This window comes from Rhinoderma darwinii, chromosome 13 (assembly GCF_050947455.1).
Source record: "Rhinoderma darwinii isolate aRhiDar2 chromosome 13, aRhiDar2.hap1, whole genome shotgun sequence".
Lineage (NCBI taxonomy): Eukaryota > Metazoa > Chordata > Amphibia > Anura > Rhinodermatidae > Rhinoderma > Rhinoderma darwinii.
Genome location: NC_134699.1, coordinates 29,386,570 through 29,410,224, shown reverse-complemented (window position 1 = coordinate 29,410,224; position 23,655 = coordinate 29,386,570). Strand labels below are relative to the sequence as shown.

Here is a 23,655-nt window from a genome sequence, read left to right as displayed (position 1 = left end):
CTATGCAGCACAACCACTTGTAAAAACTTAAATGGAAAAGTCATCCCATCAGACACAAAATGCTCGTACCTACTGGACAACACATCTTCTCAAGTTAACGTACAGGTCATACACTCTAGAATTAGTTGGTGTGTAAATGAGGAATAACGGTTTTTTACTATAGGACTTGTACGTGGCATTATTTAGCAGTTTTCCTCTTCCATTCTGAGCTAGTGGGCAGAGCCTAACTGCCATCATGTCTTCTAAACACTGCACAGAGGGAAAAAAACAAAAACACACCATCTGCAGCATGGAGGAGGTCATACAGCAATAAATGAGCAGTTTAACAGAATCCAGTACTGGGGTGATAAATCTTACCGCCCGTGTCTCATCTGCGCCTGCTCCCCCCTCCCCATAGACTTCTATGGGCAGGTGGTGAAGACATCCCCCACTTTCTGCTCTAACTATGGAAGAAATTTGTTTAACAGGAGGTGGACAGCAGATTACAAGGGAGCCACCCAGTGGCAGTAACTACACAGAATTTGCATGGACACCTAAAATTAACAGTATGCAAATTACGGTCACAAAATCATTAGCAGTTTTCATAGTGCTGCACTTTTCTGGAAGCTCATCCATGTGTACTATCAAGTCCAGAAAGTGTTAAGTTCTGTGCTGCAGACAGGCTCCTTGCATCTCCACAAAGTTACAGAAATAAAACTCGGCCAACTTACACTTCCTGTATGAATTAGGCAGTGCAAGAGATCATTTTTCTCGGCTCAAGTCAGACAAAAAGCCATTGGTCACTTTCCAGATATTTTATTCCACTGGCAAGAGTTCATTGTATAGCAGAGTTCAGTGTGCAGCAAAATGTAATTAACTTGGGATGTCAATTTACCCAGTTATAATCTGGTTATAGAACAGGCTTTTACTATGCAAATACTCCATGTTCCACCCAAAAAGGACTTCTAAAAAGCATTACCTAATTGTTGCTGCAATACACTGACTAAAATAGAACTATGGAGTCACTAAAAGTAGTAGAGGTCATAAAGCCATTCAGCTGCTCGAGGTAGCGCCAAACGACAAGTAAACCGCATTCTGCTAGCCCTATATACAGAACAGCCAGGAATGGACGTTAAGCTTCGTTCCATAACAAGTTACAAAGGGTACTTGACAATTTAGAGAGTATGCTTATCTTCCTATATCTTAGTGAGAGATAAATAATGAAGTGTATTTACAAAAAGTTACATAAATCTGTAGATCAGAGCATTTGTTACAACCTAGATTATAATCCAGAGGCTGCATTCAGAGTTTTGCAGAGCAGAACTCCCAGTAGTCTTTGCTAGTTTAAAGTGTCCCTCCAATGTTCCTCTCCAGCAACCCAAAGTAAAATCGGACCCATGCATGATACTCGCTGGGTCATTGTTGCTTAAGTGCATTTTAAAAGGGGTAGTCTAATGGATAGGGTAGTCTAATGGATAGGGTAGTCTAATGGATAGGGTAGTCTAATGGATAGGGTAGTCTAATGGATAGGGTAGTCTAATGGATAGGGTAGTCTAATGGATAGGGTAGTCTAATGGATAGGGTAGTCTAATGGATAGGGTAGTCTAATGGATAGGGTAGTCTAATGGATAGGGTAGTCTAATGGATAGGGTAGTCTAATGGATAGGGTAGTCTAATGGATAGGGTAGTCTAATGGATAGGGTAGTCTAATGGATAGGGTAGTCTAATGGATAGGGTAGTCTAATGGATAGGGTAGTCTAATGGATAGGGTAGTCTAATTCTATTTATAAGCGGTAAAAGGGTGGCTGCTCCAAATAGAACACCGTTTTGAAGTTGCTATCCCTATGCTGTAATTTACAAGTACAAATTTACTTTCTGTATAAGATATCCACATTTATAAATAAATTATTTTTTTTAAGTTCCATTTTTTGAACCCTAACCCCTCTGCACCATCTGAAACATTACACAGGCAGATTGATACAATAGTATGTTAGATCGCTCGTCCAAATACGGTTTGCACCATTGTCTGCAGCACATCCCATTTACACCGGGAGACGTGCTGCTGACAGTCATTTTTGCTGCCATGAAGATGTGACAAGCATTTGTTGGCCGATTGCTAGGCCCTTTTACATGGGCCAGTTGGGACCGAGCACGAGATTAACGATTTAACCCCCCCCCCCAGAAAAAAAAAAAGCTGCTACGTTGATCTACAACTTAATATTTCACTGTATTTCGGGTGACAGATTCAGGTGCACATCTAATTATTGATCAGCATCTAATCTGCCCAGACCTGTTGACGGGCACAGAGCAGCTCAACAGATGGAATCGGTTTAAATGAAGCAAATAAGGGGTGGGCGAGTCTGGCTTATTGAAATGTGATTACAGAACGGAGACTGCAATAAACAGCGCTGCTTAATTAATGCAATACAGCAGGGATGAAGTTACAGTTCCATATTCTGGTAGGCCTTATTCATATGTCATTTATTTTAAGCTACAACCAGGAGTGGATCATAAAAGAAAATAAAATAAAAATCCTCTTGGGTCTGGCATCTTATGACCCTGTATGCTCAGGCACTATTATTTTGATAGTAGAATATGTAAGGGCATTAGGGAGCACTTTAAGTATAGTATTGGGGCACCTGGAGCAGCAGCAGGATGGCAGAGGATAGGCTCGAAGATGTATTGGCAGAAAACTCTGCAGTTGTAAGAAGTCAACAGGGTGGTATGGGACGATGGAGAAGAAAAGGAAAGCCAAGCCATTTAGAGAAGAGGTCACCAGTGAGTCAGACTTTGTTGGTAGTGAAATTACTTTCCAAGCTTTTCTTTTTTTAACCATTGTGTTTCTCTTTTCATTAGACATTCCATAGTAAACTGAGTAACCCAAGTTTAACCAATTTGGGCCGTGTTACACACACACACGCACCGGACAGCTTGTTGTCGGTCACTTGTTTGCTCCTTTCATGAAGAGCAATGATCGTTATGTATGGGGACAAGCGATCGTTCGTCCCCGTGCACTTGCATCATGTTTACAGATGTGCTGCCGACAGCAATAATTTATTGCTGCATTAACATGTGATCAGCCGATGAACAATGGACGAGCGTTTATATTGGGGAACCATGCCAATGGAGACCAGAAAGCGTTGAAATGCCCTCACCCAGTATTAACACTAGAATATGAGAGCTCCTCACCTCCCCCTCACCTCTTCCCCTGCTGCTCAATTCTTCAAATTCTTTCAGCCATCCAGAGAGCGCAGGAACCAGACACAGACCCTATTGTAGAGCAGATCATCACAGCCGCCTCTCACATACAAGAATGAAAAAGTCTTGTGAGTCATTAACAGCAGGAGAAACCAGTGAGGATTGTACTAACGAATGCCATTTTGCATGAATCAGATCTCTATTCATTGTAGGTGCCAGTAGTCATTTAAACCAGCAAAGTCCTGCCCTCAAGAAAAAAAAAGTTCCTCCACAACTATACAATGAACAGCAACAAGCGGTAGCTGTTCTGGTCTGTAACATACTGTAGGACACCTTAAGAAAGGGACTGGAAAAAATACCATCTGCCAAGTCCATAGTCTCCAATGGTTACAAAACTACAACTCCCAGCATTCCACATGGTATATGTCTTTTTATATTACAATGGTACCCAATGGGCAACTTATCAATGCAAGCCTATACAGTGAGCTATGGTGCCATCCTCCATCGGAGGTACATGTTGGGAGCTTTTGCTGGTGGGTGCAACAGAGGGCATCTCAACAGGGTCTTTGAACAATGAATATACAAAATTCTGCATTGGATGTCAAAGTTATTGACTCCTATTTAGGAGGGTTCATTATATTGTTCAGTCACCAACATTGTATTATACATCTCACAATGTCCCTTCTCACAGGTTCCCATTGTCGAAAAGTACAAATCCAAGGACCACTACTTGGCTGTGCTCCAGCATAACATTGAACTAGTCCAATGATCTACCCGATTAGAGTTGGCTTTGAAGACCCTGGGCCCAAACAAAATTGGTCCCCACCAGCCCAGCTCAATGTCTATTCATAGTGGTGTGTGCCATGTTGTAGGGCTGGATGTGTGATCTCTGCGCCCCCCCAGTTAACCCCACTGTACCGTATCTGTAGCCAGCAGCATTCTAAAGTTACACACTACGGCATATGCTGCAGTTTGTTTCCAAGCATGAATGTTTGACTAGTTCGACTTGTCATTTCCTTTAATATTTAATTGACCAACACTTATCCAGCTATATATAGGGCCCAAAAGGCCACGAGCCGGTGCACGATTCCTCATTCTGCATTCAAACACTTCGGTTAAGAGATTAGAAAAAAATCACTGATGCCGGCAGGAAAACATGATGGGCGCAGCAGTTCATGAACAGTCCTACATTTAAGAATGGACATACAAGAATTTTGTTAACTGAAATAAAATATGAAGCGTTAGCCACCTGTGTGCCACAGGCAAAGCTCAAGTTCACTACTTTAGTACAGGGATGTTCTGCGGTTAATCCAGTGCCCATTATAAGCCAGACCTTTGGAGAAAAACAAAACAAAACCCCACAGCTAAAGTTGAAGACATCAGTTGTTCGATGTCTGAACCCTTTCCAATAAATTAACTCTTATTACTCCAGTCATCCTCATTTCAAGTTTAGCAGCGCCGATTTGTTGGTCTGTATTTTCTTCACATTTTTTTTTCTCCCACAGCTAAAGTGTCAGATTTAGCAACAAGATTTAAAGCCTGGTGCATGCCCTATGGCTAGTGGGTAACACAAAGCTCCAGTAAGAGACGTTTGAGAGAAGATCCTTCAGAATGGTTTATGGTTCAAGGCAATTTAGAAAAAAAAAAAAAAAAAGTCTAGCATAAAAAGCATAAAGGAGTAAGGACAAACATCTCCCAACCATTCCCCAAATCTTTACAAGGAGCCCACAATCCGGGCAAGTCAGATGCTTCTTGCTGGAAAATACCCACAACACGTGAAGAAAGGCGTCCTGGAGGTAACATTGGCGCAATATGTATCACAGCGGTGCAATCGGTGACTCAGTTGGAGACCAACCATCTGAAGACTGGATGTTCTAACACTAGACCTGCCTTCCATCATCTCATGTTATAGAGCAGTGGTTGGCAGCCTGTAGCTCCCCACGTGATGCGAAGCAGTAGTAGTAGTTTCACATCACCTGGAAAGCCATAGGTTGCAAACCACTTATAGGAGCTTTCATTTCCACATCACTGGACCTCAGGCAAGTCAAATGTAGATAAACCAGGCCCGCTAACAAAAAGTTAAAGCTAGAGTTGTGCCTAGGGGAGCAGTACAGAAAGGTGCAAAAACGGACGTGACTCGTGTCTTGAGTGCGAGCTGTTAGTTTCCTTTGACAAACCATAATAAAAAGTTCTGAGCTACAGTAGTTACAAAGCAATAGTGAACATTGTGGCTGTATTGTGCACCATTATAACAGTACGTACATGGTGTAATCAGGACGGGATAAAGCGGTGGTCATGTAGCAGACTTCAGAATCTGTCTATGTTTCCAATACATCAAACTTACTGCCTAATACTACAGTATAATAGAACCCTATACAATGTACATGTCAGTCTTGTGGGCAACTGACCTATTGAGGAGTGACTACAGTATGGGCTAAATCATTGGCTATGGGAATGGAGGCAACTGGGACAGAACAGAAGCCTTAGGCCCTGTTCAGAGTTTTTTTGGGGCAGAAACCGTGCCAAAAACTCCTCAAAAACCGCCCGAGAATGCCTCCTATTGATTTCAATGGGAGGCAGAAGAGTTTTTTTACCACGAGTAAAAAAAACTCGTGGTAAAAAGCAGCAACATGACCCATCTTGAGGCGGTTTCCACCTCCAAAACCCCATTTCAATGAGTCAGAAAGAGGGAAAAAAAAACCTCGACGAGTGTTTTGACGAGTTTGTCAAACCACTGTGCAAAAACCTACTGGAGCAGTTTTTGCAGGAGGAATTTTCCTCCTGCAAAAAACTCAGTGTGAACACGGCCTAAGGAGCAACACTAGAGGATCTATGGCAGAAATTCTAGGTCAGATTTCTCACAGAAGTAAAAAGTTCTTTGCATGTCACAGATTACAATCCATGCAGTACATTTCTTAAACTACAGTTGTGGATTTCCAGTTGATTTGAATGGGAGCTGGATTGTTCGTGTCTTTATCACAAATTTCCTCACAGAATCTGGACTGAAAACAGTCAATCCTGATTGTGTGAACAGGGCCTTGCGATCCTGTAAGGACAAGTCAGAAAGACTCTTCCAGATAACAGCTGGATGTCTGGTTTATGAACAATCAAGTCCTCAGAATCAGCTGCATTTCCTGCAGGAAGTCCTGCACAGATTTAACCCGCTGCAGACTCCATTTCCTTGCTCAGAATAGAAGATTTTCTATGACTGACTCTTCCATCTTTGGTGTTTGGAGTCAGGCACGGCCCTCACCCCCAGCACTAGGCAGAGCAGTATCAGTCCTTCCTGGAGTGCTCCTTAAACTACAAGGATTGATCTGATAAGCACAGCTCGTACAAACCTATTCCATTTCAAATCCAAACTATACAAAGCCGTTTCCCTTCCCCGCAGTACATACTCCATTATACACTTCATTTCATTGAGATTTTTCTTCTATGTAAAACTATCCAAGAGCCAAATCACTGATCTGAGCCACACGCTGCAGACTTCTCGCTGAATAATTCTCATTTCATCATCCCATCTAAAATTACCTTTATGTTTGCTGCCAAGATGACAGCTTGCCAAGGTAATTGGTTTTAGTTGCCGTGGAAACAAGGTTGTTTCCCCAGAATGCCCTGCCAATATAAGCAGTGCATTGGATAATAGAGGCGGGTGACAGTTTTGGGCAGAACCAAAAAAATAGAGATAGGCTAGCATAGAGTGAAGTGCCTTTATGTTTGAAAGGTGCCTCATTTTATTTTAATAGTTTGTGTGAAGACAAAGCCTTCTAGAAAATGCTTATGGTTTGCCCAATGTAAAGGAACACTTCTCCATTGTGCAGGTCCTGTGGGGCATGAACAGGATTCTCCTTGGTACTCTAAGTCCCTGTGTCATGCATCGCCCCTCTAGTCCCTGCAATGGGCAAAACTATCAGTTCTGCCCAGGGTGCTGCTTAACAGGATTGCAAAAAAAAAATAAAAAAAAATGGGTCTGCCTTTTTACCCCTCAGAAACAGTGCTGCACCTGTCCATGGGTTATGTCTGGTATCACGGTTTAGGTCCAGTCAATTAAATGCAGATACAGGCAAGAATTTTCCCTTATTTTGATTCCACTGGTCGCCAGAAGCAGGAACATTTCATGTAGGATCTCAAGTAACTAATGCACCTGCAAAAACACAATTCAAGAACTGTGTCTTCCAAGAATTTTGCTACCTAAACATGTGCTTCATAGGAATACTGGAATTACAAGGAATGAGTTAAAGTGCCCTTGTATACAGCAATCAGCCTAGTCAAGGGCGTGTGCTGGACGGGTCTGCCGTTACCGGAGAGTTGGCAGGCTCTTTAACAGTCTTGCGCAGCCTGGAGATAAAGGGAGGAAATGAAGGCACAGATCAGGAGTGTTTTTTTCTGGTATGAACAGGTAAGATGCAATGCAAGATCATCATAGGCCACACAGAAACATCCTCCGTCTACACAGATGATAGCACCAACTTTATAGTACTAAAGCTCCTGCAGAATAGTACTAATGCAGGTCTTCTGTCACCAGACCCTTGTAGACTTGTGTATACAGGGTGTGGGCAGTCAATTGGCTATTTCCCTTCTACTTCTGGACATGGATACTGAAAAGTGACTGAATTGTCCTCCCTGCTGGTTATGGAGGGGAATCGGTTCATAGCTGCAGGATGGTCTATGGCACAGACCGTTGTATGTAGAAGTTTGGATTCTTTAGTAAGGCCAGAGCAGAGTAACCTACAGTCTGCATGGGAAGTCTACATATTAAAGGCACTAGTGCCCAAAATGTCCAGTGCCAAAGAAAACGGCACTGTGCCTACGATGACTAAAAATTCATATCATGGGATTGTGTCTCCTTTGAACGATGGGTGGCAAGTATACAAACCTAACTGCGGTGTGAGCTACTCCTAACAGTCAGATTTGTGAACGTGACCGAGAAAAAGCCAACCAGGTCAAAATCTAAATCTGAATGCACAAAGATTGCTGGAAAGACCAGTCAGCCGGCAACTACACATGGCATTTTCACAGCATGCATTCCCCTTAGTCAATATGGAAAGCACTGTAGGTTGAAACCCTACATACCTAGTAAGATCATAGCAATTAAATCTGGTTGGCCAACAGATGCTCCCTTAACCACAATAGAAAAAAAAAAACACCCAAAAAGTTTGGCAAATGTTCTGGTAGTCTACTACAGGCACCTACCTGGCTCTAGAGACTTGTTCAGCCCTGTACATAGTTTCCTTAGACAGGTTGTCCATTGAAAGCTTCCCCCACCCCCAACAGCTGGACCCATAATAAGCGGATGATTGGGGAAGCTGCAAACTTGTGGTATCCCCCCCCCTTTACATGAATGGGCAATAAAACAAGATTGTCAGGTTGAGCCTTCCAAACCAGAAGAAGTCCTTGTGTTAGAACAAGTTTCCATCCACTCCCATATACTAAAAAGTCTACAGGGTTACCCCATCACAATGTGATGGCATATCATTGGATGGTTTAGAAATGCGTCCTTCACAGCAGTGCTTCTGGCCCCTGGTTCTGCAGGGGATTGCAGCGTGACTATTCATTTGAAAAACTCAACAGGACATTGGGCTAAAGAATTGCTGTGGCCCCTCTAGTTACAGGATTGGTGGGGCCCTGGCAACTGCACCCCCGCTGATCAGTGATGGCATAACCCAGCAACATGAGTAATAACCTTTTAACTGGCTTTTTATTAAATAAACCCTTCTGTGAGCCCCATTGGAAACCGGGACTGCATGACAATTGTATAGAGCTGCAGAATAGGTTTGCAGTGCCCAACGTGTAATTTACCTAAAAGATCTCTAACTGTGGACAAGTGCAAGGGGAGATAAGCGGTGTACTGTATATACAAAGTTAGGATCTGCTCAAACTGGGGTCATGGATTATTGTTAAGGACCCTTAAGAGAAAAATTATATTTGCCCAAAGCCGACAACCCCATAAGCTTTCTGGAATGGCCAATGTTGTCACGGAGTCCAATGAATGACGCAGTGTCAGCCTACAGCAATATTGTTCACAATCGTCACATCACAGCGTATGCCTGGAGGAAGACGCAGCAGGTTATTCCAACAGACTAGCTGACCTGCAGGGCAGAACAAGCCCCTAGCTGGAGCAGATGACAGACGTTTGCTCCCAAACCCCAGGGGTTCTTCATACGGACAAAACCCTTTGTGTGATGTGCCAGTGTATAACTGGCAGGTGGTATAAAAGCATAGAAATCACAAGATGGGGTGCTTAGCCCAGAGAATCCTTTAAGAGGAGGTCGAAGCACAGAAAACATGTCATTTACAATAATCTTAAGGTAAGTTCCATACTTTTGTAGATGCATTAGATCCAGAGCAGGTTGTGAGATCTATTTCTTCAGTAAACTTTTTTCCCCAGACAGTCTAAATTTACAGACCATTGCTCCCTAAAATCTTTAATACAGAATAACCTGTAAACCAGGTCTGGGCAAATCCAATGGAGTCTCATTGCCCTTCACATGTTTGTTGTAACTTAACACAAAAATTCTGCACAGCACACCAAAATAAAAATGTGCAAAATAGGGGCTTGTATGAGAATTAGGAAATCCTTTGTGAACAGGTAAGAACTAAGGGGGTGTAGCGTAATAAACATTGCCATGTCAGGGCGTCGAATGCCAACTAGGAGGCAGGATGAAAGCTGCGAGTAAAGAAACACTTGCTATATGTAGGCTTTCCTAGAACTAGCTGCAGTTTACAACTTGAATGACCATTGCCATGTCAAGTAGGACTTGGATAGAGCAATTCAGAACGGATGCAGTAACAAAGTTTACTTCTGTTTAAATTGAACCCATCAGCTTTTGCACCCTAAAGTGGTCCCACAAAACACGAGGTCATGTTAAGCCCTTTGTCAACGTATGCCTGTTTATCCACAGTAGTGAAGCACATCTAAAACATTTTTTTTAGAATGTCCCAAAGTGTATGCAAATAAGGCCTGAAGTGTCCACTGGGGGTATACTCAGCTTGGAAGTGTCCAGTGCCATTTTTCCCATGACTTCGCCAGTTTCATATATTCTTCTCCAAATCTCATGCATGTGTCAGTACTGCAGTGAAACTGCCCATGCACATTGGGAACTCAGAGTCGTGGGCGAAAACTCCAATGCTCCAAATGTAAAAAACAAAAACTAAAGATTGAGAAGAATGTGTTTGATGCATGAGGACTCACCGACATAACTCAAGGAAAGATGGAATGGTTTATGGCAAAAAATGACAACACTGCCAAGCCAAATATACGCCCAGCGGACAATTCAGGTAGAAATTTGCATATGGCACAGAACATTTGAAAATTTTAGGGTATGCTGCGCCACTGGGGACAAACAGGCACTCATTTGAAATGTGTAGTTATTTCTAGAGTGGTGGGATCACTTTACGGGGTAAAAGTGGTATACAGGTTCCCTTTAATGGTCTGAGGCAACAGGCAAATACATATTACAATATTCTCCTAATCTGCATGCTGCAATCCCTCTAAATTTTTAACTCTTGTCTACAACTTCAGGCAGAATACGTTTCCATATTTAATGGTGTACAGGGGGACCAATGATTCATCCTCCTTGCAAACTGGAGTTTACCATGCCTGAGTATTGTAAGAAAGAGTCGGAGAATCTGTCACCAGTTTATTAATGCCCTATCTCCTAACTAATCTAATAGGCGCTATGAGGCAGATCGCTACAGTGATTCTCATAGAAAAATGCTCATAACTTTGCAAATGTTTTAAGTATGCTAATTTGGCTATACTTGCCAAATGGGAGGTGACTTCTCTGGGCGGTGTAATGTTTTCTGTATGACGCTGTCCAATCGTCCTACAGCTTCTCCCCCCTTCCCTGAAACAGTGTGATCATATAGTATACAGCTTCCAGTCCCAACTGTTTCAAACTGGTAATATCTCCAGTTTTCTCACAGATAGAACAATGTGTCATATGAAAGGATTAGAATCTCATCTTTCATATGCCACCAGAACCACCGTTCTAGGTGGTCCACAGCCAGAGATTTTGGCTATGTGAAGTGATCCCCCTTTCCTCCAGCCTCGGTCTCTCACTCTGTGTGAAGCAGCTTCATGCTGATAGGACAGTGTCAGAGGCTGTGAGGAAGCTCCAACTCACGAGAATCACTGGTATTGACACCCACTAGTCAAATATAGGCCCATTTACATATTTAGAAATTAGCTCCTAACTTAAAATAAACTTTTTGGGACACAATTTTCACTAGCATTAATAAAGTGTGACAGCGCCTATTATATGAGCATTATGCTAGTGATATCCTATTTAAGGAGGTTTACACACAAATACTAGTGACATTATACCTCCAGAAATACAGCAGGAGGCGGTGAACTGCAAATATGCACATCACCAGGTTATTTCATAGCGAATGGACACTTAACGGCAGATTACAAGACAAGTGGCTCCCCAAAAAAATAAGTGTACCCAGAGTGGTTAAAACCAGTTTGAAAGTATTCGCCGGCACTTTGTGAACTGTGCACGAGCTTGTACACCTGTTCTGTGGAAATGCACGGAGGCCCCCCTCTATCTGACTCTGGTGTCTCAGGATTGAGGAAATTATGCGCGTGGAGGACCTCACTTCTCAATTGATTAAATCGACATGACATTTTCTCTAGAACATGCCATTGGATTGTCTATCAAGACACCCCAGAATATAAGACTATCATGACTGCCTAAGGCAGGGATTTCATACCTCCTTAGTTGTGCAGCAAACCAGGTGGGTTCCTTTTTTTTTTTGGTTCTTCTCACTCATTTTTCTCTTTTCTAATTTCCTCTCCCTCCCCCCACTGTCAATTTTCTGGCTTTTGCTTGTTGTATTGATGCAATATTTTGGACCTGCGTGTCCACTATTTGGCATATGTTATGATTCTATCCCCCCCCCCCCTCTTATTTTAATTTTTTTCTGTACCCCTGATTAATATGCTTTTGAATTGAAAATTGTAAAATAAAGAATTGACAAAAAAAAAAAACAAAAAACAACTTGTTTGAGACCCTTCAGAGGCTTTGTGCATGCAGAGTGCCTGAAGACATCTGAACATTTTAGAAAAATATGTATTCGGGCATACAGAGACTGTTCCCCTGCTCATCCCATCTCCATTTGCAGTACCAAGAGGGGTTCTGGAACACAGGTCACCAATGTCTGATTAGGAATCAGAAAATTTAAAGAGGCTCTGTCACCAGATTCTCAAATCCCTATCTCCTATTGCATGTGATCGGCGCTTCAATGTAGATTACAGTAACGTTCATTTTTGGCCAAGTTATGAGATTATATATATATATATATATATATATATATACACACACATATATACACACACACACACACACACGCAAATGAGGTTTGAAATGGACAATTGGGCGTTTTTTCTCTTTATGTCCAACTGGGCGTGTTTACGTGTATGACGCTGACCAATCAGTGACCAGTCAGCGTCATACACTCATCTCCATTCATTTACACAGCAGCGATGTGCAGCCACATACACAGAGATTAACGTTAATCAAGTGTCCTGATAATGAATACACATGAAATCCAGCCTGGACGTCATGTGTATTCAGAATCCTGACACTTCTTAATCTTTTCTGTGAGATTTCCAGCAAGGGAAACGAAACCTCGTTTACCTCCGTAATCTCGCGAGATTTCGTTTCCCTTGCTAGAAATCTCAAAGAAAAGATTCAGAAGTGTCAGGATTCTGAATACACATGACGTCCAGGCTGGATGATCATGTGTATTCATTATCAGGACACTTGATTAACGTGAATCTCTGTATGTGGCAGCACATCGCTGCTGTGTAAATAAATGGAGATGTGTATGACGCTGACTGGTCAGCGTCATACACGTAAACACGCCCAGTTACCAATACACGCCCCGTTGTCCATTTCAAACCTCATTTGCATATATATATATATATATATATATATATATATATATATAAAATTGGTCATAACTTGGGCAAAAATGAACGTTTTTAAAAATAAAAAAAAAACGTTACTGTTATCTACATTGCAGCGCCGATCACATGCAATAGGAGATAGGGGTTTGAGAATCTGGTGACAGAGCCTCTAAGTTAATGGGAGTTCAGCAATATTCTTAACCATCTCCCTATCACAGCTTCTACTTTTTGAATCCACATTGGACCTAGTCACAGTCGGTGCTCCCACCAACCCTTAGGCCACCCTGGAGCCAGCAGGATGGAAACGAAAGTCATGGCTGTTGCTTCATTCTAAAAGATTCAGTCATACCCTCACAGCTCCTGGACCACGTAGAGTTCTGCACAGGAAAAGTGGTTGAGGCAACACATGTGCTCCAAAGAGATCTGGTGGTTGATCAGCAGGAGTCACTTACCTCTACTTACTGTGGTCTGCCACTGTCTAGTTGGGCATCGAGTGTGCAAGGCAATTGAAAAATTCCAGCATTTCTATCATGGACGAGATTTTGTAACTAAAAGTTGGCCAAATAACCAATTGCCCTGGTTATCCATGCCACTTCCGCGATTTACAGCATACCTCATGTCTGTATAAGGCCCGGTTTACATCACTTCTGGGCCTATGATTTAAGGGGGTTATCCAATCACCCCAATAAAAACCAAAAACTGACAAAAGTATATTTAAGGCCGGATTCACACGAGCGTTGCGCATCTCGGACATAAACAGCAGTCCGAAGTGAATCGTGACCTGTGCTGCAGGACACGATGTCACGCATCCCCCATAGACTACAGCAGGAGTCTCAAACTCGACCAGGTAAGTGGGCCACATATAGAAAAAAAAAAAAAAAGTGAAGTTGACGGGCCGCATTACTTTCAAATTTGAATTTGATACAATATTATGGTTAATCAATTAGTTATTTGAAATACTATAACACTATATATTACTATAATAATACCGCTAGGTTTAAAATTTGAGAGAAGTCTCCACATGCTTATTTCAACAATCCAGTTTTCCAGTTTAAGGCCTGATTTACACGAGCGTGTGCGTTTTGCGCGCGCAAAAAATGCTGCGTTTTGCGCGCGCAAAAGGCATTTGACAGCTCCGTGTGTCATCCGTGTATGATGCGCGGCTGCGTGATTTTCGCGCAGCCGCCATCATAGAGATGAGGCTAGTCGACGCCCGTCACTGTCCAAGGTGCTGAAAGAGCTAACTGATCGGCAGTAACTCTTTCAGCACCCTCGACAGTGAGTTCCGATCACAATATACAGCAACCTGTGAATAAAAAAAGACGTTCAAACTTACCATGAACTGCCTGCTTCCTCCAGTCCGGTCTCCCGGCCGTTGCCTTGGTGACGCGTCCCTCTCTTGTCATCCGGCCCCACCTCCAGGATGACACGGCAGTCCATGAGACCGCTGCAGCCTGTGATTGGCTGCAGGCTGTGCTTGGCCTGTGATTGGCTGCAGCTGTCACTTGGCCTGAATTGTCATCCCGGGAGGTCGGACTGGAGGAAGGAGCCGGGACTTATCGGTAAGTCCGAACTTCTGTTTTTTTTACACGTATATGTATATTGTGATCGAAAGTCACTGTCCATGGTGCTGAAACCGTTTAAGTCTTTCAGCACCGTGGGCAGTGACTGTCTCCTGACGTCGCGTACCCGAACATTTTTTGCCGGGTTCGGTCAAAACGAGTTCGGCCGAACCCGGTTAAGTTCGGTGCGCTCATCTCTAATTTGACACTCCGTTTGGATGTTTGTAAACAGAAAAGCACGTGGTGCTTTTCTGTTTACATTCATCCTTTTGACAGCTCTTGCGTGATTTTCGCGCATGCAACGCAGTAGCGTCCGTGTGCCATGCGTTGCTTTCACGCACCCATTGACTTCAATGGGTGCGTGTTGCGTGAAAAACGCACGATTATAGAACATGTCGTGAGTTTTACGCAACGCACTCGCGCTGCGCAAAATTCACGCATCGTCTAAACTGCCCCATAGAGTAATATAGGTGCGTACGACACGCGTGAAAAGCACGCGCGTATATTACGCTCGTGTAAATGAGGCCTAAGTGTCGCTACATGCAGTCTGGCGGCTCAGTTGGCAGGCACACATGTCAAGATTGGGCAGCCCCTTTTTTTGATCCTGCCACAGTGCCCTATGTAGATTGTGCCACACACCCACTTGTACATGCTGCCAGTGCCCTCTGTAGAGATACTGCCACAGTGCCCTTCGTAGATAGCTCCATTGGCACTCCCTCTAGGAGTGGAATCCCCAGCCGGAGCGTTGCCGACGCTTTGGCTGGGGATTCCTCAGCTGTTGGAGCCCCTGACGTCAGGGGATTCTCCTGGACGGGAATGTGATATCAGGGGCAACCCCAAAGCTGGAGTCCCGGGCAGTGTGCTAGTAAAGATGTTCCATAATTCCCGGAACATTTCCACGGCACGGACACCCTTACGTAGTGCTACGGAAAGGTGTCAGTGTTATATGAACGTGAATGGCTCCGTTTTTGCTGACCGCAATTGCGGTCCGCAAAAACGGAGGTTTTTTACGGTCGTGTGCATGGGGCCTTAGGCCTCCTGCACACGACCGTAGCCATGTGCATGGCCGTGAGCATTAACTTCTATGAGCCTGGACCGCAAAACACAGCCGTAATAAGACTTGTGAATTATTTTTGCGGTCCAGGCTCCTGGGCCATGCATGGACCGTGGAAACCACATGGGCCCATTGAAATGAATGGGGCTGCAATTCACCCGCGTGTGCATGGGGCCTGACTGCTAGGACAGTCCAAGCAACATCTGAAAAACATTACTTTTTTTCGCACGTCTGAGGAACCTCAGAACAGCTGGAGAAGTTCTTGCCACAGCATTGCAACAAAGCAGATTCATTGTAAATTATTTGTGTATGTTACTCTCAAGTTCAAATATAATCAAATCTAAAATTCTAGAATGACACTTGTCGGGTATAATCAGTTCTGTAGGACGGATCTACACAACCACCTGATCATAAGTGGGAAGATGGAAATTAGCCAGTGGATTGTAAGTCTTCCCACTCACATTATCTCCACTGGAGCACATTATACAGTATGGTGAGTGGGGGGTAGGTTTGTATATTGACCAGACAAGGTGCTTCTTACAGGATTGGGCTTTTGAGATGTGCGGAATGTATAATGGATTTCATTTGTGCCACTTGAATGTTGGATTTTTGAGCTTTAAGAGAAATGGGAGCAGCGCACAGACAGGCCAGCAGATCCTAATGAGCAGAGGAACATTAAACAGGAATCTGGGCTCGCGCACCTGCTGAGAGATGACAGGGTGTAGTACGAGCGCTCAATGTATAATTGCCCCGTTCTTATAGAATAAACATGACAGCAGCCAAAGCTTTACAGGGAAGTGCTTTGTAGTATGTGTGGGAGGAACATTAAAGATGATTTCTGAAGAGCCGGTCTGACACTTTATATACTGTATATTAATATCCTAGAAGCCATTGGATCAACAGGAACTGGGGCTCATGCAGCAATCTGTACAACCCTACATGTGACATTTTTATCCTACTGAATAAAGGGCTATGGCTTGGCAGAACAGTATAGACCTCTGCAGAAAGTCTTGGGATGGCGCCACACGCAGCATTTTAAAAATACACAAGTAAAAACTTTGCAGTCAGGTTTCCTTGAAGTGAATAGGGAAATATAATGTGCTACAAAACAGTGTTTTTTTGGGGTGTTTTTATTTGGTCTCCGGGACACTGGTGTTTTTCAAAACTGCAGTAATGCGAGCTTTGGCATATTATCCAGCATTGTGGCAGTTTCCTCCTATAGTCCTCCAGAAGTAATTTGAGGCAAAGAACAAAAATCCTATGTATCAAATAATTTTTAAAGGGATATCCCCATCTCAAATTTTTATGGCACAGTCACAGGATAGGCCATAAGTGTGCAATAGGTGGGATCCCACATACTGTGAGAACATAGGTTCCCCTGACCCAACCAATTTGCCAATGAAAAGCAGTGGCTTGCTGTGTTTTTCCCATAGGTGGTGGCCATGCCTGCATATGTCACTCTCCACTGAAGTCTGTGTGCCAAGTGCTTCTTGCTTAGCTCATTCCATAACTCCCATAGACCTCAATGCAAAGTGGTGCGCAAGGGCAGCCACCTCTTTTAAGGCCAAGGCAGCTGGTGGCAGCTTTGCACTGGCAGGGATTTATGGCATATCCTGTGGACATGGACCCTGTACAGTGGCACATGTTCCGGCAGTTCTGTGTTACCAACCCGTAGGAACTCTGTCACAATTTAGTTTCTTTATGAATTTGAGTGTTCAAAAACCATCCACAGAGGCACAATAGGTGCCATGTTACAGCCATGGTTGGCACAGGCCTTGACATCCAGTTCACATTTTATTTTAGATACAACCATTTACATTGAGACCATAACGTTATCACCAATGATGCATCTATACCCAGCAGAAGATGTTCAGATATTCACGTCAATATAAGAATGAGCTGCTTCTTATAACCAAACAAAAAAGATTCTGCATTTTAATAAAAACAAACTTACGAAAACTACAATTTGTAGGATTCCACGAGAGCAATAAACCCCAGCAGAGAACAATGCGTAGAGAACGAGGTTAACGTTTCCCACCAGAGGCATTGTATCAATCATTGGAAGCTACTTAATAGAAAACTGCTATAGTCCCATTATTAATTCATGCTCTGGGGGTTAAACATGGGAGACCGGCATGACCTATTCATACGCCTCCCATATAGAAGTTGGTTAATGCCAGTGGATCACACTACAGAGGCTTTGTTACACAGCGCGGCTGGGTGCGGCCATGAGGACCAAGTATCTGATCTCGCAGCCTCAAGGCACCCTTTTACACCACACTCTTAAGTGTTGTGAGAAAAAAAGGATTATAGAAATCTATGGGTTTGAAAAGCGGACAATCCCATGACCACAGCTGCGACACGCGAGACCATCTAAAATTCTTACATGGGGCTGACCGTTCCACACCCACACTTCACAGCATAGTGCCATATACCAATACCAGATGCTAAAGCACCTACTGCAGCAGTGATATGCAACATGTAGCTCTGCAACAGTTGTGAAAGTATAACTCCCAGCATTGTAGCTTCACATAAGCTTGTCACAAACCAATGCTCTGGAGCAACAACTCTGCTAAAGTATTGTCCCTATCACATCTAGATGTATATGGTTGTACAGGATCAAATATACTACTATATAGAGACCCCTTAAAACCTAGTGTGTGCGCTATAGCGTATGTATGTATGTATTCCATATTATATGCACAGGTATAGAAATTATATGATAAGCAGAAGAGCTTATAAAGAGATTATAGGGATACCACCTTCAGGGATATGAGCTTCTAAAACAGGAGACTACCTGGTGACTGATAAACCCAGAACCTCGCCATTCATGTGGGGGTGAAGTGCTCAAGAACAGGGGGCATATGGCTTTATGTACAAAATCTATGGCAGACAAAGTGGAGCAGGGGACCATCACAATTTAAAAAAAAAAAAATAATCCAGGTTATAGTGATCCTTTAGTCCCAAGGGGTAAACTACTCCACACTATTTTTTACAGCCGAGGCAGAAAAGTCTGACAAAAAAACCCCAAAAATTGCACTACACCAATTGTATGCCAACAAGGCTGGGACTAGGTGGAAATAAAGGCAATTCCTTTAGGTACAAGGCACATTCATCACTGGATGACCCTGTATGCAAAATGACTAACATATGGTCAGCATCTCAGAGCCACCACATGTCTGGTTTAGAAAACCCATTATAAAATACCCCACCAGTGATTTCTGGGCATTATTAGATAGGAGATCTTACAGTCAAGACCCACCCCCATCCATTATCAGGTGCAGAGAGCAGCTATAAGAGCATCTCATGGATTACACTCAATCTTAACGGGACTGGTGTAATACCCAGTTTCCACTGCGGAGGTGCTGCAGGGGAATTGAATACTAATTCAGCATTCCACCACAGATTAAAGCCAATCACTGGAGGTCTAAGAAATTGGACAACCTGTTAGCTTGCCATCAGAGGAAGTCTTGAAGAAAAAAAAAAAATTGTCCAAAGCAGACTGCTATTATATGGCTTTTCAACAGAATGGGTGACAATACATATAATCTGGTGGACCTTGAGCTTTTCTATTAGAACGTGCTAAAGGGTAAAGTGCTTAACTCCGAAGTACTTAGTCTGCGACTGGTCAGAGTGTTGGCCAGTAGTCAAGAGGTTAACTTAGCAGGCAATTTGGTATGGCAGCCGAGGTGGCACATTGGACTGTTGTAGCCTGAGGTAGACAACTTATCCAATGTCTTAGCAGGTCACATCAAGTGAGGTTAACCAGGTGGGTAGTGACCTTAATACAACCCAAAAGGGCCTTGGCCACTGTACTGCCCCACCCAAACACTAATCCTCACTTCAAGCAAAATTGTGGACTAGCCAGCAATTTTATGGAATAGGATGACCCTGGATTTTAGTATTACTCTGACACCAAGCGTGCCATCCCCTAAACCACATTCATTCACAGAGCGCTAGTATCACCCACCCTTCAAATAACAGACCCAAAAGAAATCAAACTGGCACTACAAACTAAAGAAAGGTTACACAACTCTGACCCACAACCCACCTGGTAAATACTGAGATGATCTGAGCACTGACAAGTTTTACCAAGTTTTACCATGATGGAAAACGAAGGGTATGTTCACACGCATTGACCAAAAAAAGTCTGAAAATTTCAAGGGAAACCAGCTCCTGATTTTCAGAAGTTTAAGCGACTCACGATTTTTTACGGACTTTTGGGAGCGGTTTTCAATAGAGTCAATGAGACACCTCCAAAAACGTCCCAAGAAGTGTCCTGCACTTTTGACGAGCAGTCATTTTACGCGCTGTATTTTGACAGTGACGAGTAAAACAAAGGCTCGTGGGAACAGAACATCGTAAAACCCATTGAAGCAATGGGCAGATGTCTGTAGGCGTATTAGGGGCGTTTTTTCAGGCGTAATTCGAGGCGTAACACCCGAAAACAGTGCGTGTGAACATATCCTCAGAGGAACAAAAAAAACGAAACCCTATTGCCTGTAAAGGAGTCTTCGTTACAATTGTGACCATCAATTAATCTTAAGTGTAAGTAGCTAAGTTATTCTGATGGGAGTGATTTTCATTGGCCATGATGTTCATCCAGTGGGATCAAGTCTGAACCAATTGTAGCGATACCAAAGTGTAAGTCGCCAGCACCACCACAAGACGTCAATAAGTGGTCCTAAGAGTTTCCTGACCTCAGGGGGAAGTGAACATACAAAGTCATTCATTAGCTGCAATAGTGAAGTAAACAGGACTACGCTCATCCCGTGCAATAAGGCACTCATCCTACACAGCCAAGACAATGCAAGATATAGGGTGTGGTCCTCAGACAAAAGCACACATCTACCTTCCAGAGCACGCATGGAGGGGAGAAAATAAGAAATCCAAAGCCAGCCTTATGCATTTCACAAACGCCACGCCAGTCTTAATCATTTATCTGGATGATCAATTAACCACATAAAGCCGTTACAAACATTCAATGGGACAATGCATTTATGACCAATCAGCCAAAAACTGGCTGGAATAGCACCCCCTGCTGGGATGAAAAGGGTAATACCAGCAGAAAAGAAAACTATAGAAATGTACAGGACTAAACCCTAGACCAGCTAATACAACTGCACTAGCTACATCCATTGCCTGATTATAGATCAAGAGCAACCAGTGATCTTACCAAGAAGGCAGGATTAATAAATCACCCAACATTGTCACAACCTGTAACAGCTGCTAAAGTTACACCCACATGACCTCTTTCAATGAGAAAATGTAGGGTTACCTTTAAAAGGTCCTAAAGCAATTTTTAATCCAATGCCTATGATCATCAAGGAGTTACACCCCCCCCCCCCCCATAGATCTTACACTACAACCACTTTCTTAGGGTCACACCCATACAGAATTCCCATATGGAAATAACCATCAGCAAAAATTTTTAAAAAAGATTTTTTTTGGTTGCTTGTAAACGGGTTAAAAAAAAACAAAAAAAAAAAAACACAAGCCAAAATCACAGGCAGGCCAGTTACAGGAAAGCATTGATCACCTACATATAGACAGAAATACAGCTAAAGCAATGATACTTCTAACCTGGGGACTGTGCCCCCCACCCATCACAGCTCTGACACGGTCACACCCCACCCTAGACAGCGAGTGAAGGGTTAATATTAAAGCCAGATGAATGGCACAGGTTTACAGGGCGTGACCGGCCCTATCTTAACAATAATGAGCGCGCACTAGAAGGGGCACACACTGGTCCAGTGCCCAGCACAACGAGGGTTGTAATACCTGATCATATAGTATTGTCCATAGACAAATCACTAGTTACTATAAAATTATGTACCCCCCCCCCCCCACACACACACACACCACAGTATGGTCAGCTGCTGGGGCACACCCAGCAGCCAGGGAAGGGTTAACGCTTGGTCACAGCTGTGCCAGTTTCTCTGTACCTATTACAGACGTCAGGAGCTCATTAGGATATGCTAATTATACACCCGATTACATAATCTACAGCCAGGTGTAAGGTAATGGGCACTCACCTGTCTGTCAGTCACGCCTTCTCCCAGCTCCTCCACGATGCCAGCGCACTCCATGCCCAGGGAGACTGGCATAGACGGCAGGCGGTCACATACCCCTTGTCTGGCCAGCAGGTCGGAAAAGTTCAAGCCGCAGGCTTTGACTCCGATGAGCACCTCCCCGGCTTTGGGCTTGGGTTGCCCCTTCTTGGTCTGCAGCTTGACTTTGTCATAGCCCCCGTGTGCGGACAGGACCAGGGACTTGTAGGTGACTTCAGGCTGCTGGGGCTCCGCTGCTGCCGCCTCCTCCTCCGCCGGCTTCTTCTCCTCCTGAGCCGCGTCAGCTGGAGCGTCTTCTTTCTTCTGCTCCACCGCCTGGTTCTCTTCAGGCTTCTGCTCCTCGGGCTTCTGGGGCTGGGCAGAGGCCGCTTCTTCTCCCGCAGACATGGTTGGTGGCTGGTGGGATGGGGGCTCGCAGTGTTATCCCGGAGACAGGCACAGCACAATGATAGAGCGGCGGGGAGTGTCCGGCTATCAGCTGTGAAGACGGTGAGGAGAGGAGGGGCCGGCGCACTGCAATTTATACCGCCCGGTTAAAGAGACAGGAGGATACACGTATCACGTGCTCAGCGCTTCGCCTCACGAAAGTGCAGCAGTTGCCCATAGCAACCAATCAGATTCCAGCTCCTAGCTGTGTCTACAGTAGGTTAAGAAATGAAAGACGTGATATGATTGGTTGCTACGGGAAACAGCTTCACTTTTTGTCTGCACTGGTTTACCATAAACACATGATTTGCTAATATGGGTTTGGGAAATGACAGCGCCCCCATGTAAACCCTGTACATTTACTGCCGTGGCAACTAATTAAGTGCAGTCCAGCATCCACAGTGCCCCCATAAGTCAACAAGCCACAGTGCTCCCATAATATAATAAAGATAGGGCAGGGCTCACATAAGAGACAGTCAGTGCCCCATTGTGCCAGCTAATGAGACCTCATAAGTTTCAACTATGGTCCCTACAAATGCTAGCCACGGAGCCCACATAAGTGCTAGCCAGAGAGTTCCCATACGTTGGCCAGATTTACGCCTCGAAAAATGCCTGAAAAAACTGAAGCTGAATGCCTACAAACATCTGCCCATTGACATCAATGGGGAAAACAGCATTTAGTTCATGCGGGGCGTATTTTTATGCCTGTTTTAGATAACGGAATGTAAAAAGACGCTCCGTAAAAAGGAGCATGTCACTTCTTGAGGCGTTTTTAATAGTGTTCAATGCAAAATCAGCTCCAAAAAACGCCTCAAGAAGTGACAGGGTATGTTCACACGAGGGCGTCCGTAACGGCTGAAATTACGGGGATGTTTCAGCCTGAAAACATCCCCATAATTTCAGCCGTAACGGCATGTGCAGGCGCTTGAACGCCGCGTCCATTACGGACGTAATTGGCGCTGCTATTCATTGGATTCAATGAATAACGGCTCCAATTACGGCCAAAGAAGTGACAGGTCACTTCTTTGACGCGGGCGTCTATTTACCCGCCGTCATTTGACAGCGGCGCGTAAATATACGCCTCGTGTGAACAGACAAACGTCTGCCCATTGCTTTCAATGGGCAGATGTTTGTCAACGCTATTGAGGCGCTATTTTCGGACGTAATTCGGGGCAAAAACGGCCGAATTACGTCCGTAATTAGTGCGTGTGAACATACCCACATGCTCCTTTTTACGGAGCGTCTTTTTACCCTCCGTTTTTTAAACAGAGGTGTAAAAAGACGCCCCTTATGAACTAAATGCTGTTTTTCCTATTGATTTCAATGGGCAGATGTTTGTAGGCGTTCACCTTCCATTTTTCAGGCGTTTATCGAGGCGCAAACGCCCCGAAATACGCTTGAAAACACTGCGCGTGAACATACACTAAGTCTTGGCAGTTCCTGAGCGGGGCA

At 43.9% G+C, this 23,655-nt stretch overlaps 1 protein-coding gene across 1 annotated transcript in view; it reads right to left on the bottom strand.

Annotated features, from left to right (window-relative positions):
* VAT1 (vesicle amine transport 1) overlaps positions 1 to 22,307 on the bottom strand; it is a 36,501-nt gene extending 14,194 nt beyond the window's left edge. Inside the window, exon 1 of the mRNA XM_075845806.1 lies at positions 21,742 to 22,307. Coding sequence (XP_075701921.1) covers positions 21,742 to 22,164 — 423 coding nt within the window. The 5' untranslated portion in view covers positions 22,165 to 22,307. The remainder of the gene's footprint in view (positions 1 to 21,741) is intronic.
* Positions 22,308 to 23,655: the final 1,348 nt, after the last annotated feature.